This window comes from Pleurodeles waltl, chromosome 1_2, assembly GCF_031143425.1.
Source record: "Pleurodeles waltl isolate 20211129_DDA chromosome 1_2, aPleWal1.hap1.20221129, whole genome shotgun sequence".
Taxonomy (NCBI): Eukaryota; Metazoa; Chordata; class Amphibia; order Caudata; family Salamandridae; genus Pleurodeles; species Pleurodeles waltl.
The window spans coordinates 491,449,241-491,469,144 of NC_090437.1; the positions used below are offsets into that span (position 1 = coordinate 491,449,241).

A 19,904-nucleotide genomic window follows, 5' to 3' on the forward strand; every position below is an offset into this window, starting at 1 on the left:
GGACTGAGCTAAAGTTTTAACAAACAAACCTGACTGGACCCAAGTCAGCATTGTGAGTGTATTACACAGTGAGGTCTCACAACCACACCATATAATACACCACTTTCATCAGATAGTAAATTAAGGAAAAATAAAAAATGACCAAATAATAATAAAAGAAGAATTTAAAAATCAGAAAGTTGATATTTAAAGTCACTTAAAAAAATTATTTTTGTTTTTGATTTGTATCACTGAGTGGTACCGCAAAACAGACTTCATAGTTGAATTGGATCTGGATACCTATTAAAAATACATGCTTTACTTATTTTTCTAGCTAGTCCCATTCCCAAAATACTGTAATAGGATTTTTAATCTGCATTCAAGTTTTCTACATGGGTGAGCTAGGCCTGTCACAGTCAAAAATATTTTTTGGGTGCTAGTTACATTAACAACATGTTAATGTTACATTTCTACATGCCCTCTGCCTTGTGGGTGACAAGGCCGACAAAGAAGGGACTCATTAATATTTAAAAGGGAGGTTTTGATGTGTCAAAATGGTGTAGTTTGATGGATCAAATTGCAGTGTTTAAACTTCCATTGCCAAGCTACATTGGTTAGGCCTGAAATCATGTTTGCACTACCACTGTACTGGATGGCAAATTAGGTGCTACCAACCAATAGTGGCTTTATCTTCAAGGCCCTGGGTACACCTTGAACCATACATTAGTGACTTATAGAGATATGCCAATTAGGAGTATCCAATTCAACCAAGTTTAAAGGTGAGCACAGGCACTTACCTCTGGTTAGCAGGGCTAAAAAGCACAGAGGTGTAAAACGATCAAAAATATAGGATCCAGCAAAAGGGGAAAAATATGGAGTGACCATGCAGAAAAGGCAAATTTTCTACAGATGGGCACCCCTGCCATCGGTTACCCAAATACAAGTGAATCTGGTCTCCTGACTTTCTTTTTGCACAGCACCCATTAAATACTGCATGAGTCGTGAGGCCTAGCCCCGAAAGTGACTGTGTAACCCACAGCCTGGCTCTTAAGTCAAGTGGGAAACACCAAAAGTGTACCACTTAACTGACACAAGACTACAGTTTGTGTCCCTGGGACATGTACAGTGAGCGGTGGTGACAGCAACCCATTTTTTTAAAGTAGTGGGATAGGTTTCTTTCTCTGTTTCAAGGAAGAGTGCTAGGCCTAATTCCCATTCATGTAAAGTTGTGTGTATGTGTCATACCCAGAACCTGTGCTAGTATTCTCGTCAGTATGTTGAATGTATGCTTTGTATACAGCAGCTGCTAGACAGGACTCCAGGTAGGTTTTGTCTGTGTGCATACTGTAGCCAGTAGAATCCATTTTATATTGCCCCTGATTTTGACATGGCAAAGACAAAGGTATTGCTGCAGCCTCCCCAGACAGTGAAAGTGTACTGCCTGCATTCCTGAGCTGAAGAATGTAGCTCTAGATGCTGAAGTGTGGAAACAAAGAAAGCATGGCTGCCTTTGGAAATTACAAGTCACATATGCAGCAAGGAATTGCTGATTTGTTCTTCCTCAGCACTGCCAGCTGTGTGATTGTAAGAGAATGGGGATGGCGCAGCTGACTCAGTTGTTGTGGAAGGGAAGATTCTAGAAAGGGCCTGGGCCTTTTGTCTTTTCATGAGTGGCCCTTTTAGGAAGGTTAATTACATCCAGGTGCACGGCTTTACACTGCTTTTGCTCAAATTATGGATATTCCTGCTTGGCGCAGTCATCATTATTACCTATTGTGAAAGACATCAACTTACACAAAAAAATGTCTGCATTGTAGAAAAATCATGAAAAGGAACCACCCTAAATATTATTTTTTGTGGATTCACATAAGCTATCTGGAGGCTATGGGTAAAAGTGGGTCCTAAATGTTTCCACTTTGATCCGACTCCAAGCTGACTTGGGGAGGGGGCAGGAGTAGAATGTTCTCAATTAAAAAGGGAGAAACAGGAATACAAACATTGTAAAGTTGGGGTTCTGAGCTTATACTAGCCATTATAAGCCCAGAGCTATTCCATTATCTTCAAAGGAGCTCTCAACAATCTAATGTTCCTGTACAGCCTTATAGCCCACCATAGCGGGCTATACCAGCAATTAAAGGCCTGCTCCAGTGTTAAAGGCCCGCTCCAGTGTTAAAGGCCCGAGCCGAAGGCAGGCTATAAGGATATTAGAACATTCCACCACTAGAGGGCAGAATGTTGTAATAAATAAAACAAAGGCCTCACAGAGCCCGAAGGGGTTGAAATCCTTCAGGCTCTATGAGGCCTTTGTTAACAGCTGTTGCTGTAAGACAAACATTGCAATGTTGGAGCTACAGGCTTATAAAGCATTAGAAGCCCGGATCTACTCAATTGTATTCAATGGAGCTCCCAACATTCCAACGGAATAATAAAAGATAAGAATGAGATAAACATGGATGGTGAAGCATTAGGGGGGTGAATAAGCACAGGAGAGGGTGTCAGTCTAGGAAGAGGATAGAGTTATGTTGCAGGACAAGCTAAGAAAAGAGGTTTGAGATGAGTGAAGGAGACATGGGGAAAGAAAATAAAGGGACAACAAACAGGAGAGGTTAAGATAAATGTCAAAAGCAATTAAGAGCAGGTGATAATCTGGTACATGAGAAAAACAAAAATAAAATGAGGAGGAGGAGTTAGGTGGCAATAGGAAGCCAGAAAAGACAAGCGAGAAACAGTGAAAAGTGAGTTAAGGATAGGCTCAAGCAAGAAGGCAAAGGAAGAAATAGGAGAGCATGTACAGAACAAAGTGGGGTTTGAAAAGATGATTTTTTTTTTTTCCTGCACAGTTGAAGATAGTCCAAATGTTGACGGAGGGCATCTGTTGGGGAATTCCAAAGAGACGGGTCTGCTCCTGAAAAAGACTGGGTTGTGGTAACAGTGTGGTCTAAATTTCTTCAATTCATATATTCCAACTATCCTCCAGATGTTTTTAAGGAAGAAGATCTGTAGATGGGGATATGGATTATTTGAGGAAACTTGAGTCGAACTGCGTAATGGACAATTTGAGTTGTTATTTTGTTTAGGGAAAAGTCTTGAAATTCTTGATATTTAGGACTGGAAAAATCAGGAGATGGGAGTATGGCGGGTTTGGAGTTTAAGTTTCACAATTTGAAATGGTCTTTGGGGTAATTAATAAATGAGTTCTAGATCTTGATTTGAAGATAGTGCACTCTTTAGTGCTGAGAATACCTTTTTCATATTGTTTCCTTGTAACTTTAGCAGAGAGAAATCTTAAGAATGTATTGTCTCTCTAGCCTCTTTCTATATCCCATAGTGTTTTATTTCATCATGTAAGAGGTCAGATAAACCAGAGATTACCAGAACGAGCAGATAGTATTTTGCTCGCAAGAGAAGTGGCCTTGTTAACTACCGGTTTGCTTAATTTTTGTCAGTTGTCCAAGACATTGTTGACATCATTGCTAATCCGCGTTGAAGCTCTAAGTGATTTTCTGACGTTTTTGATCGTTATTAGAGCTCTGGAACTATTACTGTTGTTATTTTTCAGCACTAATATATTCACTTGTGCATCTGTGAAACACTTGTTGGCTGATTTTATTCTGTACTATTGACCGTTAGTCACACGTATTAACAATGTTATCTGTCTGTAAGGACTGTTTTCATGATTATCGTAGGAAATAAATATAATTTTCTCGCATAGAATTTGAATTAATGTGTAAGCCATTCACTAGGTACCACAACCACCCTTTAAAAATAATAATAATGTAACGCCAGAGATCCGGCACAGCCTCCCGTTAATGTCTGCAGGTGGGAGGGGCTGCACTACCAGCAACTGTCAAACCATTTTTCTGCGCAGAGCACGCGGCCATGTTTCCTGTTCAGCAACGCCTAACCTAATATCAACAGGAGGTGGCGCTGCACAACCAGAGCTCGAGGGAAGGACAAACACCAACGAGACCTTGAATCTAGTGCTGTGACCTACAGGAAGGTTCAAAATCAGCAGGAAACTATGCGTGTGCCTTGGCTCTTAGGCTGCGGGCTCGGTCGGGCTGCTCTGACGTGCACCGTGCGACCTGCACATTTACTGCGCTGTTTCTACAGAACAATGCACTTCAGCACAGAGGATCGCGGACAGCCTGGCTCCCCAGACTACCGCCTCTACTTTAGTGAGTAGCTACTAACAGATGCGCACGCGACACTACAGAGAAGGGAGGCTCGCTGCATGAGATCGAAGCTGTGCCGATGGGAGGAGCCGTGCGTGCCCAACGCGCGCGCCGCCGCTGGCAGAGACCGGGCGCGCGAATGTCTAATTCTCCCCCCTTAGCGCGTGACCTTATGAGAAATTTAGTTGGCACAATAGTTACTCTGTCATAACAGAAGTTGGGTTTACGTAAAACGTTGAGGTCTGAGGAGGGGAACATTTGAAACGGGTATCTTCCCTGCGACGCGGAAGCAGCAGTGCTGTACAATGGGAGTTTCCACCTTTAGCTGCCGCACTAGTTTTACGTTGTGATGATTTTATTTTGTGCTCAGATAAGATGTTGGCGCGCCTTGCAGAGGGAATACATGAACATAGAACATATACTGTTTATAGTTCAACGCAAGCCAATTTAATTTACAAATATGCATTGCCTAAGTACTGGCAATCAGTGGGAATTGTATTTCAGATCTAGAGAACGTGAGCTGGTGTGGAAACTTTACTGTGGGTTTGTAAAGCTGTACACGTTAACTTTTCAAGGCTAAAAAAAAGACAATTTTGTGAAGTGTTGCAAATGCTTTGTGGGTCGCGAGATGGGTGGGGGGTCACACATGTAGAGTCGGGCTTTAGGCCCACATGTTTGTGGTGAGTATAACGCCCAAGGCACGTGCACCTGGCCACTTTTACTGACAGGGACATTTAACTGGTGGCACCTGTATTGGGTGGGTGTTAAGGCAGCCTCTGGACTACATGTTCAGCAGGACACTACATTCTTCCCAAAATCCAAAAGAAAGGGCAGCGATTCCACCCTGTGAAAGCAAAACAAACTAGACACCACTGAGTCTATAGGTCTCTAGAGTCAAACAGCAGGAATGCACATAATATATGGATTGATGGTGCTGGCTTCAACAGTACATCTGCTTTCATTCATAATTTAACCTTTGTAAGACAGGACAGGAGCACTCATTCAAAGATGTTCAAAACCTGGAAGTCTACCAGATGGGGTTATGTCCATAGCATAGAGTTGACACACATTGCTGATGCTCTGGCTGATTTGTGGTTGGAGTCCATCGTGAAGATCACCTAGGTGGTGTTGCTTGACCCACTGAAGACAGTTTTGACATTCTGTAACCCGTTGAAATCTCCACTTTGATGCCCCACTACACTGTAGAATCTGTTGGTGGAAAGGTGTCAAGTCCAACTCTCGTGTCTGTGGAGGCAGGTTGGCATGGGACTGTGTGTGTTCTGTGCTGGGGTTGAAGGTATGCTGTGTCTGGGCGACTGCAAGATCGCCAAGGTGCCACTGCTTAGTCACTCGTGCAACTGCAGAAGTAGATGGGTCATGGGCAAGACATGCTCTTGCCACCGGGCTCAGGATGCCGATGAGGTTAGCAGTTATTTGCTGGCTGACTGACTCTTCAGATGGTCATTGATGCTTCTTGCCTGTAGATATAGCAACGGTGTTGGACCACACTCTGGTTGTTTGATGCTCCATGAGTGGTAGTGATGATGCACTAGTCAGGGACTAGTGTTATGTGTTTGCCAGCCACGTGGTGACAAGAACTTGTCTTGATAGTCGTAGGCCTTCTTTATTGGGTCGTCGACAACTTGGAGTGCTAGTGACCAGGTGCTCACATCCTTCTTTAGTAGAGGCATCTGCATCCCCTAGCCTGGATGCTCTGGGTTGCAGAGCCATTGTGACCATGTCTGGATGGTTGGGCTGAGAAGCATAGGACAGAGACTCTGTTAGCGCTTGCATGTGACTTTTTTTTCCTCCCGCTTGGCTGTCATTAGTTCATCCTTGTTTCACATTGGTAGCTTGCGTATATGTCTAGATGCGCTCCTTCAGCAGCTCGAGTTTTCTTGAGTGTGCCCTTCAGGCTTGCCCTCTGTTGATCTTCCCTCCTGAGCCTGGTCTGTCGTCAGATTTCTAAGGTTGAATGGCTGGTCACACCTATAATTTCATCTCTTCTTTCTCCTTGGTGCTTCAGCATGCACATTCTCTCTGATTATGCTGTTGAGACTTCTCGTTGCTCAAGTCTCTTCTCCTTCTGGGTGTAGCGGCTTGTTCCTCCTTCAGGATCGACCAGCAGGGCCTCTCAGTGGTTGACTGACCACCGGCCTTGGGTGTTGGGCAGTGGCTTAGTGATGATCAGGGCAGTTTCTGATGTATTTCTCCTTGTCTTCTCTAGGGGTGTGTGGTGTCTGGCCCTGTGTCACAGGATCCCTTTTCTGAGACCTTCTTATAGCTCCCACTCTAAGGTGTTACCTCTTCCAGGACCTTCTTCCATGCGCAGTAAGGAGCTGTGATTCTGCCTTCCCACTATGTGTGGTGCAGAACGTGCTCCTTGAAGCTTTGCTGCCATCAAGCATGGTGTGTGGGATGTGAGATGGTATGCATTGAGGGTGCAGCATGATGTGGCCTTAGTGGCTAGATCACAGTTGCGGTATTGTGTGCTTCTATTCACCTTCTAATTCAGCCTTGCTTTCCTTCTACTGTCTCCTACTTCGGGCTGTACCATCTGGAAGGCTTGGACAGACAGTGTAGTGTCTTTGTGCTTCGCAGTCTCTTTAGTAGTTGGTACTCTGTGAATTGCACCATGTGATCCAGGTTCCTTCCTGGGATGCTTCGAGTTGTGTCTGGGACAGCAGTCTGTTCTTAGCTGGGTGGTGTTGCACGCTCTGGCACTTAGATTTTCTTGGGTGCCTTGGCTGACAGTCATCGGCTTGTTACTGTCATCCCTTGGCAATGTCTCTCATTTTCTCTGTTGCATGCGTGTCTCATCCTGGTCTCCTTTGGTCCTCTTCTTGGCCAACAGTGGCTCTTGGGCTGGGCTAGATACTAGGGCAAAGACCATGTACCTTCCTTCCTTTGTGATGGTAGCCCAGGAACTGTTCACCTACTCCTCCTTTTATGTGTTTCTTTGGCAAGTGATGAGATGCTGATGTTGTAGCTCTTAGGGTGCAAGTGCTGGTCAGCTCCTCGGGAGAGCTCCCTGACTGGTCAGCAGGTATCAGTGTGCTTAACCTCATGTTCTGTCTTTTTTTTGTGAGGCACTACTCTTGTTGGGCAGTGCCCACAGTTTGGCTCTCTTTGTTTGTGGTGCTCTGCCTCCCTTCACCACCATTAACAGAAGAGTGTTGCAGCGTTAGGCAAACAGTCTTTTCATCTCCTTGTAGTGCCAGCAAGCAATCACCAGAGGGCGCATGGTGGAAGCAGGTTTGGTTCAGCCTCTCACTTATGTCTGTGATCGTGGTATTTAGCCACCAGGGGGCGCATGGCGCTCTTCGCACCTTCACGGCTTTGCCCTCCGAGCCATCTCTGGACGAAAAAGACAAAGGGCTCCTCCCACTGCTGAAGGTACCTGGGTGTTGGAGATGGGCAGAGTGCTTCTCCGTGATTTCCTTGCCTTGTAGACTCTGAATGGCAGTGGGGTTTTGAAGGCAGCCAATGGCTTGCTGTTATGCCATTGGGTCTTTTCTCCACCGTGGTGCTGCTCTGCGGGCACTACTTTGCCTTTGGATCACATTTTCCCCCAGTCATGCTTGGGGTATTGTTTGAGCTGCGGGGTTGCCATGGGAGGCTAACAGTCTTCTTTTCTCCTGTGGTATTGGCAGCTTGCTAATAGGGGACACATAGCTCTCTAAGCACCTGTGATGGCTTAATGAGCTCATTCCTGGTCACTTCAAGGGAGGTGGGCTCCACCCTTAATCATTCTTTAGTCCTGTTCAGGGTTGGTGGGGTGGCTACCAGACAGGCCTGTTCCCTTCTGTCTTCTCTACATTCAGACTGATGAGGGTTAATCTTTCACTTTTCCGTTCTTTGCCACACTGACAAGCGGCTACCCGGCAGCATGCCATGGCAGGAGGTGACTGACCCCCAGGGGGTGTGCAGCACACTCCAGCCCTCCTCGGCTTTCCTTTACAGCTGCAGTCTCCACTGTAGCGCAGGAGGTGGGTACCTGCTCCTGCTACTGTCCGCTTTAGTGAGTTTGTGCGGTGGAGTGCGTCACAGTTTGTTTTTTTCCTTTTCTGCTTTCTTTCTGGGTCAGCCATTCTGGGAGGAGGCATGAGCCTGGAGCCTCCAGCCAGGACGATCTCACCTGCTCCCTCTGCCTTTGCAGGCTATGTGTGTGGGGGCAGTGGGTCCTCTCTCACTTTCCTTTTGGTGAGTGCCAGCATCTTGCCTCACTGTGGGTTACCATGCCGGTATGTTCCTCTGAACTTTGGGAGGAGGGTGGCCTCGCTGGGTGTTTCAGTACGTGTCCATGCTTTGCTGGGAGGATGCTGCCCCTCCTTCTCATAGGAACAGATGTAGTCAACTGCGGGCAGCAAACAGGTGTCTCAGCTGGTCGGAGCACGGCATGCTACATGTCCTATCATGCCAGATCTGCAGCAGTAGGCTGTGTCCAGACCGCCTTGTCGCCACTGGAGAGTCATAGGCCCCTAGGCTGACATGGTGATTCATGAACAACAGAGACTGATGGTTCTAGTGAGTGTAACTGGCCCTGGGCATTTGTGCCCAGCCACATTTATTGACAGGGTGACCTGTTACACCTATGTTATGAGTGTGGATGTGGATGAGTGTGGAGTGGGTGTTAAGGCAGCCTCCGGGGAGGGGCTGTATTACTACGTGTCCAGCAAGACACTACAACACAGTGGAAAACTTGGAAAAGCAATGTATTTTAAAACATAATGTGCGGGCATCTGTGGTCAGCATTAGATAATGAGGGATATATCTGTAGGGGTTTTGTTTAGTCCTTTAAACCACTTTGGATGAGTAACATTGTTCAGAACTGACGTGATGGTAAAATTACCTGAAAAGCTTCTAGGGTCTCCTTCAAATAATATTTGGAATTCTCATGGAAAATCCAGAATTTTAAACCCCTTTGACCTCACCTGGCTAAGATTCAACAACTAATTTTATGGGGGAGGAGGGGAGGTAAGATATTCTGTAGCTCTGGTAACTATGGAAAAGCACATATGTCTAGTAATGCTGATAAAACCTGAATGGGTGCAATGGTGTTCCTGTGCGTACTGTGATGTAGATCTCAAGCTGTACCTCACTGATAACCCATAAACAGGCCGAAACTGATCTGGAGTTGCCTGTGTTCTCTGGCCTGGCAGTTCGGGTTTGGTTGTTACTTTTGTAGCAGGACCAAGGGTGATTTGCATACAGCCAGTCATTTTCTGGAGTTTCATAGTGGGTAAAAAAAATGATGGACTGGCATGCGGCCTGGATAATTACCAGCAGTGAGATTAATTCAAGCCTTCTAACCATCACTGTTTTGTTTCCCTAAGTGATTCTAAGTGATTTCAAAGCCTATTATTTAGTCATCCAGAATACTCTTTAAATAACTTGATAATAGATATTCTCTATAGAGGTGGGAAAACCACTTAAAGCTTGAGCCAAGCTTGAGCTAGATGTCCAGCTCTGGCTCAGCTCAAATTTATCTTGATCGAATCTCAAAACTAGCTGAGTGTCCATCTGTCTTTTGCCTCCTACCCACAATCTATCCTTATGCATCAAGAATAAAAAAACAGGCATAAACCATTGGTGTTAAAAACTATAGAAAATATACCCACAGAGTGGCTAATTTGCATAAATGTGAAACCAGTAAATCTGGAATTAATCGTGGATTCCCCGCTTGACATAATTGGCATATATTTTATTTCGCTAAGCCTAGTTACTGTGTATCGCATATGAGAGCACCTTCAAATACTTGAGTTCAGGGTGTACTCTGAACAAAAATCTCTTGCATTTGATGTCATCTGCAAGTAATATACTATGATGTTGCTATAGCCTAAACACGGATCTTGGCTACATTATCTATTGGCAGTTGCCATTAGGGTAGGTATAGTTCGGACCTAGTTTCTATAGAAAAAGTATGCTATGAATTAGCTATATCATTAGTGCTGTTTGGTATATCATCACAAAATTTACCCAAAAAGTGTGCCCAAGGATCTTGTTGTGCGTGGAAATTTTCAGAATGATTCATCAAGTGGGGGTTGAGAAAAAGGAGGGGTGGGTTAAAAAAAAAAGTGTTTCCAATGTCAATTCCCAAAGACTCTTTAGGCATGTCTGCTCATGACAACTTCTCAAATACTACCGATCTCATGCAGAGATCTGATGGCTGTCTATACGTCAGCTAGGAAGTCATGGCAGCCATTTTGAGACTCTGCATTAGTCCCCGGGTGGGTCAGGTCCCGGGACCATACTTTTTTTTAATATTAAGGAGGGGGGACATGGGTCCCCCCTCATAGGACTGTTGAAAGCCCCGGGGACCACTACCGCCCCCGGGGCTACGGTTTAAGACAGGGCACCCAGGAACATGTGGCTGGGCCCCGGACGATGGGGTCCTCAGGGCCGAAATCGACCTAAGAAGGGGGGGGTCTCATGGCTCCCCTGAGTGGGCCAGGGCACCCAGGAACATGAGGCTGGGTCCCGGACAATGGGGTCCCAGGGCCGAAATCGACCAAAGAAGGGGTCTCATGGCTCCCCCATTCAAAAAAAGAGCCCGGGTAGGAGGTCCTTGCGCCCCCCACTTCCCATACATATTTTAAAAATCTTCCTGGGGAGGGTTTGATCCCTGAGGCCCCTGCGCCCCTAGCTTTTTTTATGATGTAACCCCAGGGGCCCAGAGGGGTCCGCGCGGTCCCTCGGTATAATCATAAAATAGATGCCTGGGAGGTGGTTGTCCCCTGGGCCCAGGAGGGTCCTGTACCCCATATTCTTTTACAGGGAGTGCAGAATTATTAGGCAAGTTGTATTTTTGAGGATTAATTTTATTATTGAACAACAACCATGTTCTCAATGAACCCAAAAAACTCATTAATATCAAAGCTGAATATTTTTGGAAGTAGTTTTTAGTTTGTTTTTAGTTTTAGCTATGTTAGGGGGATATCTGTGTGTGCAGGTGACTATTACTGTGCATAATTATTAGGCAACTTAACAAAAAAAAATATATACCCATTTCAATTATTTATAATTACCAGTGAAACCAATATAACATCTCAACATTCACAAATATACATTTCTGACATTCAAAAACAAAACAAAAACAAATCAGTGACCAATATAGCCACCTTTCTTTGCAAGGACACTCAAAAGCCTGCCATCCATGGATTCTGTCAATGTTTTGATCTGTTCACCATCAACATTGCGTGCAGCAGCAACCACAGCCTCCCAGACACTGTTCAGAGAGGTGTACTGTTTTCCCTCCTTGTAAATCTCACATTTGATGATGGACCACAGGTTCTCAATGGGGTTCAGATCAGGTGAACAAGGAGGCCATGTCATTAGATTTCCTTCTTTTATACCCTTTCTTGCCAGCCACGCTGTGGAGTACTTGGACGCATGTGATGGAGCATTGTCCTGCATGAAAATCATGTTTTTCTTGAAGGATGCAGACTTCTTCCTGTACCACTGCTTGAAGAAGGTGTCTTCCAGGAACTGGCAGTAGGACTGGGAGTTGAGCTTGACCCCATCCTCAACCCGAAAAGGCCCCACAAGCTCATCTTTGATGATACCAGCCCAAACCAGTACTCCACCTCCACCTTGCTGGCGTCTGAGTCGGACTGGAGCTCTCTGCCCTTTACCAATCCAGCCACGGGCCCATCCATCTGGCCCATCAAGACTCACTCTCATTTCATCAGTCCATAAAACCTTAGAAAAATCAGTCTTGAGATATTTCTTGGCCCAGTCTTGACGTTTCAGCTTGTGTGTCTTGTTCAGTGGTGGTCGTCTTTCAGCCTTTCTTACCTTGGCCATGTCTCTGAGTATTGCACACCTTGTGCTTTTGGGCACTCCAGTGATGTTGCAGCTCTGAAATATGGCCAAACTGGTGGCAAGTGGCATCGTGGCAGCTGCACGCTTGACTTTTCTCAGTTCATGGGCAGTTATTTTGCGCCTTGGTTTTTCCACACGCTTCTTGCGACCCTGTTGACTATTTTGAATGAAACGCTTGATTGTTCGATGATCATGCTTCAGAAGCTTTGCAATTTTAAGAGTGCTGCATCCCTCTGCAAGATATCTCACTATTTTTGACTTTTCTGAGCCTGTCAAGTCCTTCTTTTGACCCATTTTGCCAAAGGAAAGGAAGTTGCCTAATAATTATGCACACCTGATATAGGGTGTTGATGTAATTAGACCACACCCCTTCTCATTACAGAGATGCACATCACCTAATATGCTTAATTGGTAGTAGGCTTTCGAGCCTATACAGCTTGGAGTAAGACAACATGCATAAAGAGGATGATGTGGTCAAAATACTCATTTGCCTAATAATTCTGCACTCCCTGTAGATTATGCAGCTCTGGCAAGGTGGCGGTTCCCTGCCCAGGTGGGGTTCCGCACTGCCCCTGCACCTTCCCCAATATTTTTAAAATATAGCCCCGGGGAGGTGATGGTCCTTGTGGCTTCTAAAAGGCCTAGGAGGGAGCCCCGTGTGCCCCCTTCCTTATTAATTATATTGGCCATTCCTCCACAATGTGGCCAACCTGGGGGCAAAATAACACAAAAATACATAGGAGACTGCCCTTTAAAAAAAAAAAAAAAAAACCATTGTGGCAAAATCTGCTGATCCGCCTGGGGATTTTGCAGAATAATTTAATAAATGAGACATTTTGGCCCTGGCGTGGTCCCAGGGGGACCCCAGGACCAAGGAAAAGGTGTTAGGCTGTATGTACCCAGCCCCCCTTTTTTTGGTGTGGCACGAAGGAAATGTGTGGCACAGGGTTTGGTGGTTATAAGGGTTTGGCCATGTGGCCAACCCCCGCCGCCCCCTGCCGAAGGCCATGCATGGTTTGGGTTGAGAGGTTATAGGAAGTTGCCCGCAGGCCCTGTGTCCAGCCACTGCGCAGCAGTGGTAACATATAGTAATTAAAAATCCTTTAAGTTTAAAAAAAAATAAGGATTCATTGAAAAAACACAAATGTTGCAGGGACGTTAGTGTTAGAAAATAGAATAAAAAAAATTCACTTAAAACAAAGATTACAGGGATGTTATAGTTAGGTTCCGAATTTACTCGCACAAAACCATAGAAATTCAGCAGTTATAGTTATGGTTAACTCAAGTAACTATAGCTCGCACCCTAAGGTAACTAACTATAACTCACGTCTTTGCCATGCACTGCTAATTACCCTACTTATTACATCGGTCATGACATCTTTTATGACATAATTGTTAATATCACTGCAACATTTTAATAAAATTATTGCTGGGAAAACTGCATTGCGGGGGCATGAGTTATAGTTACCATACGGCGTGAGTTCTAGTTACTTGTAACAATAACCTGTAACATTTGGTTTTTCAAGTCAATATAAGATATCTATTGCCGCAATTCACATTGTAAGGGTGGTGGGCAGTAGTATTTTTAGTTTCGTGTTTAAAAACGAATACATTTAATAATTACCCCTCAATGTAGTGATATACTCTAGCTCACAAAGGTAAAAGCTTCCACTTAGTAAAGAAATTGACTTTTCCAAAGTTTGAAGAGCCTTTGTCATATTTTTTACATTATTCTTTTACATGGTTTACATGTCAACTAATTTCAGGGCTTGCTTGTGCACGGGATCTGAGAGCCAAGCCATACCTGTGGCTCGGCTCTGGCTTCTCTCTTTCTGTCAGTTTGTTGGCTCGCCCATCTCTAATACTGTACATACTAATATTGAACAGTACCCTTGTGACAACTTTATTTTGGTGCTTGCCTGTTTGAATAACCCAGACAAACACTTGTTCTCTTGCACTTAGATGCTTGTACTTCTTTTTTACTCTTATGTGCAGTATAGTGCAGCTTCCTCAGATGATGGCTCGGCAGCAGATCGGTCTGCATAAATGGCAGAACTACGCATCACAATTCCTGGAAATAAAATGTTGTAGTAACCAATAGTTCAATTATTTTACATTCAGTAACTGGCACCCCAAGAAAACAAGGGCATGCTGCATTTTAAGATTGACATATGTTGTGTCCTTCCACCTGCTTGCTTACCTTATATACCCTGTAGTCAGAGCACCTTCTGAGCTTATTAATCTCAAAAGGCCCTGCAAGTCCTAGAAAACAGCACCATACGCACAAGATATTGACTTTTGAGATTTATATTTTATTTGCGTAATCAGAATTAGGTTCATTGTTTCAGCACATTTGTAAGTTTTATAACATCTATCTTTGATGGTGCTATTCCACTGAAAGATTAATGGCAGAACACATCCAAAAATCCTGTTAGGTTAATAGCCACCCAGTAAACAATCTTGGGTAAGCTGCTGGAACTGAAGCGTGTGCACTTTAACCCCTTTGCTGCCAGGCCTTTTCCCCTCCTGTGCCGAGCCTTTTTTTGGCGCCAAATCTGCATCCTTTTTTCCCCGACATCCTAGGGATTCTAGAGGTACCCAGAGTTTGTGGGTTCCCCTGGAGGAGACCAAGAAATTAGCCAAAATTGAGCTAAAATTTAGTGAAAAAAGTGCTGCAGAAGAAAGCATGTGGTTTTTCCCCTGCAAATGGCATCAATAAAGGGTTTGCTATGCTACAATCACCGTCTTCCAAGCTTTCAGAAACAGGCAGACTTGAATCAGAAAACCTTATTTTCAACACAATTTTGGCATTTTACTGGGACATACCCCATTTTTACTATTTTTTGTGTGCTTTTGGCCTCCTTCCAGTTAGTGACAAAAATGGGTGTGAAGACAGCTACACATTTCCGAAAAGTAGACAAAATTCTGAATTTAGGCTCCCGCAACACGCATCCGGAGAAAGAAAAAGCGCCAATCTGGTAGCACCTCGACTGGGGCAAAGTCAAAGTTTAAGGCTGATCGCGATGGAGCCCGGCTCGGCTACAGCCCGCGGGAGGCCTCGGTCAAAAGTTTACCTTCACACTTAGTCGTTTTTCTGAAGATTTTCTTCAGCGGGATGAACCTGCCAGTCCAATCCGACCTCCTGGAACTCTTCTCCAGATACACGTCGCGGAAGCCCTCGGTGGAGATTTTTACCTTCGGACTTAGTCATTTTTTTTAGGTGAAAATCCTTCGACCGGGGTAAACCTGGATCTTGATCCGACGTCGTTAGAGCCCTCCTCGGATACGCTGGCTGGGAGGTCCCGGTCAACTTTTTACGTTCAGACTTAGTCTCTTTTTTGGAGATTTTCTTCACCAGGATGAACCTGCAAGCCGGCTAGAGTTGCCGCGGCGGGTCAGTCCCTCTATGGAGCTTTGTTCCAAAAGTTCTCGAAACTTCTGGATCTTCTCCCAAATGTTCTTTTAAGGTTCTTTTGGGGTCCACAGCCCACCCCAAGGTTCCAGAAGCTCTGAGATGATCCTTGGGGGTGTGGACTACAACTCCCAAAATGCACCTGGCGCAAACTCCTTTTTGGCCACTGGACAGTGGCCAGCTGGTTGATTTCTTCAGGAGTTGGTGCAGGGGACTCTGGTTAGCAATTTTTCACCTGTAGCTAACAGGGAGTCACTCCTTGAACCAGTTAAAGCCAGGCAAAGTCCTTCTTGTGGTGAAGCCCAAGTGTGCAGCTGGTGCAGTCCTTCAGAGTGCAGGGTCCAGGTGCAGGCCAGGGGTCCAGCAGGGCAGTCCTTCTTCTCCTTTGTATCTTCCTTGTTGGAATCTGATGGGGATCTGAGGTGTGGGTGCAGGTCTGCCAGTTTTATCCCTGCTCCTGGGTGAAAAACAGGGGGGTCCTGGTTCTCCAATCAGGTGCAGGGTCCTTCCCCCTGTGATGACCACTTCCTGGGAAGTGCGGCAAAAATCAATCCCAGGGAGCAACATTCCTCAAAAATCCATCATGGCTGAAAGTGATTTTTGGAGGTTACATCTGGCTGAGCCCACCCACTGGTATGGTTAAAATCATAAACACACCCCTCTCCTGGCCTCTCCTAATCTAATCAAGGGGGCACCTAGTTGTCTGGGGTTGCAGGATGTGGGGGTGTTGCTGGGTTGCTCCAAATGTCCTGCTCTGCCTTTGAAGACCAGTTTGTCAGCCTTCTCCCTTCCTGCCTCACCATCTGCTGAGGGGAGATCCCCTCCCACAGGCACATCTCTTTGTGTGAAGCCAGGCCACTTCAAACCTCATCAAGGCAGCCAGGCTGCCAGAGGCTGGCCATTCAGAGCACAGCAGCAAAAACAATGTAGGGCTGAAGTTGGCAACTCTTCAGGTAAAGTTTAAAACTCTTTACCTGAACAAGTTATATTAAATCCAACAACTGGAAGTTGTTGGGTTTATTATAACAATTAATTTGATACCAAACTCTTGGTATCTGTCACTTAATGGGACTTTTAAAATTAAAATAAAGTCTCCCCATTCTAGCCTATGGAGGCCATTCACTACAATGAGGGGAAAACAAATTTGGCAGTTTTACCTCACCAGAGCTTATAAAACTATTTTTATAAGGTCCCTGCTCATAGTTACATGGCACCCAGCCTTAGGGGCACATAGGGCACACGTTAGGGGTGACTTATATGTAAAAATAAGGTAGTTTAAGACTTTGGAACTACTTTTAATTCCAAAGTCAAATTTGCATATAACTTTAATTTAAAAGCAGCCAGCAAGGCAGGCCTGCCTTTAATATGACACTGGGCACCTAAGCAGTGCACCTATGGCTGCACTACCTATGCTGGGTTCCCTAAACCTACATGCCCTACCATATACTAGGGACTTATAGGTAGGTTGACTTAGCCAGTTATAATTAGCCTAATTTGCATACTGATTTTACATAGAGCACAGGCCCTGGGACTGGTTAGCAGTACCCAGGGCACTCTCAGAGTCAGGAAAACACCTGCCAAAAGTGGAAATGGGGGGAAAACAGTTAGGGGGGCTCTGCAGTCAGCCCTGTTTTCTCACAAACCTCATCAAAAAAGTCAAACCCAAGAACTTTTCATCTCTTCCAAATTTGTGGGAATCCACTGGGTAGCTCTAGTGTGTGCCTAAGCCTGTCAGCGTTGTCCCTCAAATACTGATCTGCATACAAATTAGTCTTCTCAACAATCTCTTCCAAAAATACATCGTCCATAAACAACTGAAAGAAATTGACAGACAAAAAGTTTTCCCTATTCACTCTACATCCCGGGAGACCAGTAAAGGTAGGCAGCTCTTGGGGCAACTCAGAGTTCAGGTCTTCCAATGGGAAACCTTTCAGCCCCAGGCTGCTGCACTATTGACACATCAGTGTCCTCCTCTAAACGAGGCCCTTCATCTGCATTGAGAGTGGCTTTATCATCAGAAGATTCTTCTTGGACAGAAAATTCACTGACAGAATCTCTCACTTCCTCCTCTGCCTCAGACACAGTCCGTCTCAAATCATGATCAGAAGACGACTCAAAAAGCATACCAACAACCGGCTGACCAGTATCCTGCGGCTAGCCATGATCCTTTCTACGAAAAGTAACTGGACAAATGCACCACCAACAACTAGCACTGTGTAAGGCAAGTAATAAACAAAGTGTGGCTTTATCACAAAGAGTAATACACCCCAAAACTATACCACTCACTTGCCTGAAATAGCTAGACTCAAAAGCAACTACTCTGCACAAACACAGCAATCACCAATGATATCCCACTAAAAAGAAAAAAAGAAAAGAATATTAGACATAAGACGACACAAATATCATTGTGCACAAATCTAAGGAGAATTTCACACACAATCCTGCATTTAGTACACCACTTACAAAAATGTTATTCATGCATGGCAACAATACTTGTTTAGAGTAAATAGTTTTTTCTTACCTAAAACATGCAACTACGCAAACTGCAGGTCAACCATTGCCAAAATTGCAAGTAGTCACAGCAAAGGAAGCAAAAAGGAGAAATAAACTGTTATAATCACAAATGTAAATACTGTGCCAGTTGACAAACACCCTGCCACCAAACATTTAGAAATTTCCCCTGGTGTCTAGTGGTTTCTGACCCGCTCAGGGCATATGGGCCTAAAAAACTAGGCTGCTCTGCCCCCAAGGGGGGCAGAAATGGCCAACAGTCAAGTGCCCCCTTTGGGGGGACAACCCTTGCCCAAGGGGCGGCCCCCACACAAAACAAAACCTAAGGAAATCCCTGGTGTTTTTGTGGCTTCTGCCCCCCTTGGGGCAAATGGGTCTAACAAAATAGGTAAATCTGCCCCCAAGGGGGGCAGAAATGGCCATTATTAATGTGCCCCCATGGGAAATGACCCTAGTCCAGGGGGCCGCACCTCCAACAAAAAGCACACACACGCGTTCCGTGGTGCCTAAGTGGTTTCTACCCCTTTGGGGGCAGATCGGCCTAAAAAAAATAGGCCTATCTGCCCCAATGGGGGCCGAAATGGCCAACAGTTCTGTGCCCTGTTTTCCTCTCTAGGGTCCTAGAGGAAACTACTTTGAAGCAGTACAAGGAGACAGACAAAGCACTTGACACTTTACCCTAGGGTTTCCTGACAGCCATTATTAAACGCATGAATATGGGAGATGGATGGGACAAATGGATCACACTACTGTATGCCGATGACCAGGAAACCGGCCAGTGGATATACGGAGTGTACACAATATTCAGTGGCACCTAGCAGGTGTCTTCCCTTTCAGTAATGCTATTTGCGTTAGGGGTGCAACCCTTTGTCAGCATTGTGAGGTTGGAAGGGCATGGCCTGGGCATCCCCCTGAGAGATGGAGAGCATATCTCGCTATACACAGACTGCATGCTTTTGTACCTTAGAGATCTTCAAAGGAGTATCGCCCAGAGCGTGTAATGCCAAGAAGAGCTGAGGAAATTGCCTGGCCTCCACACTGACTGGGGAAAGCGTGTGTAGGAAGCTGGCTCTGTATATATTATATCAAAATGAGATATAGTGTGCACAGAGTCCAGGGGTTCGCAGAGGCTTGACAGAGGCAATAATAGATAATACTAATGCTCTATTTGTGGTAGTGTGGTCGAGCAGTTAGGCTTATCAGAGGGTAGTGTTAAGCATTTGTTGTACACACACAAGCAATAGAAGAAACACACACTCAATGACTTAACTCCAGACCTATAGGTTTTTATATAGAAAAATATATTTTTGTTACTTCATTACTAGAACAACAAGATTCAGTTCAGAAGCAAATACTGTTGCAGGTAAGTACTTAGCACAGACATCAATGTAACTTTGTTTCACTTTTGTCTTGTAAACAGTTTTTAAGAAAACAGAATATTTTAAAAGTGGACACAGTACATTTTCTGAACAGTTCCTGGGGGAAGAAAATAAAGTACAGTTTTAGAGGTAATTACACAACTTACAGTTCCAGTCTCTGGGTTGTAGGTAGTCCACCGTTGGGAGTTCAAGATAACCCCAAACAGTCACTACCAGCAACACGGGGCCAGCTGGGTGCAGAGGTTAAAGTTGAGCAATTTTAATGTGGGCTCCTATGGAGACAGGGGGTGCTTGGAATTTGGTCTGCCAGCAAGTAAGTACCTGCGGCTCGGAGGGCAGACCAGGGGGGATTAGAAGAGCACTGGGGAGGGGTCACACAAGTAGGCACCACACGCAAGCTCAGCGGCACAGGGGCGGCCGGGTGCAGGGTGCAAACAGGACGTCGAGCTCCCAATTCTGGTCCATCAGGGGACCCCCAGGGGTCACTCAGAGGCTGCAGGCGAGGCCCAGGGGGGAGTCTCGGGCACACCACCAGTTGGACAGGGAAGAGGGCCGCCTGCTGGTCAATGTTGCACCGGGGGTCGATTTCTCCAAGGCCTGGGGGCTGCGGGTGCACTGATTATT

At 45.3% G+C, this 19,904-nt stretch overlaps 1 protein-coding gene across 2 annotated transcripts in view; it reads left to right on the forward strand.

Moving 5' to 3' along the window:
• The first annotated feature begins 3,910 nt into the window (after positions 1–3,910).
• PPA2 (inorganic pyrophosphatase 2) overlaps positions 3,911–19,904 on the forward strand; it is a 344,063-nt gene continuing 328,069 nt past the window's right edge. Inside the window, exon 1 of one of the 2 annotated variants that reach the window (XM_069241383.1) lies at positions 3,911–4,157. In XM_069241383.1, coding sequence (XP_069097484.1) covers positions 4,001–4,157 — 157 coding nt within the window. In that variant the 5' untranslated portion in view covers positions 3,911–4,000. The remainder of the gene's footprint in view (positions 4,158–19,904) is intronic. The other variant, XM_069241374.1, reaches the window with a different exon arrangement.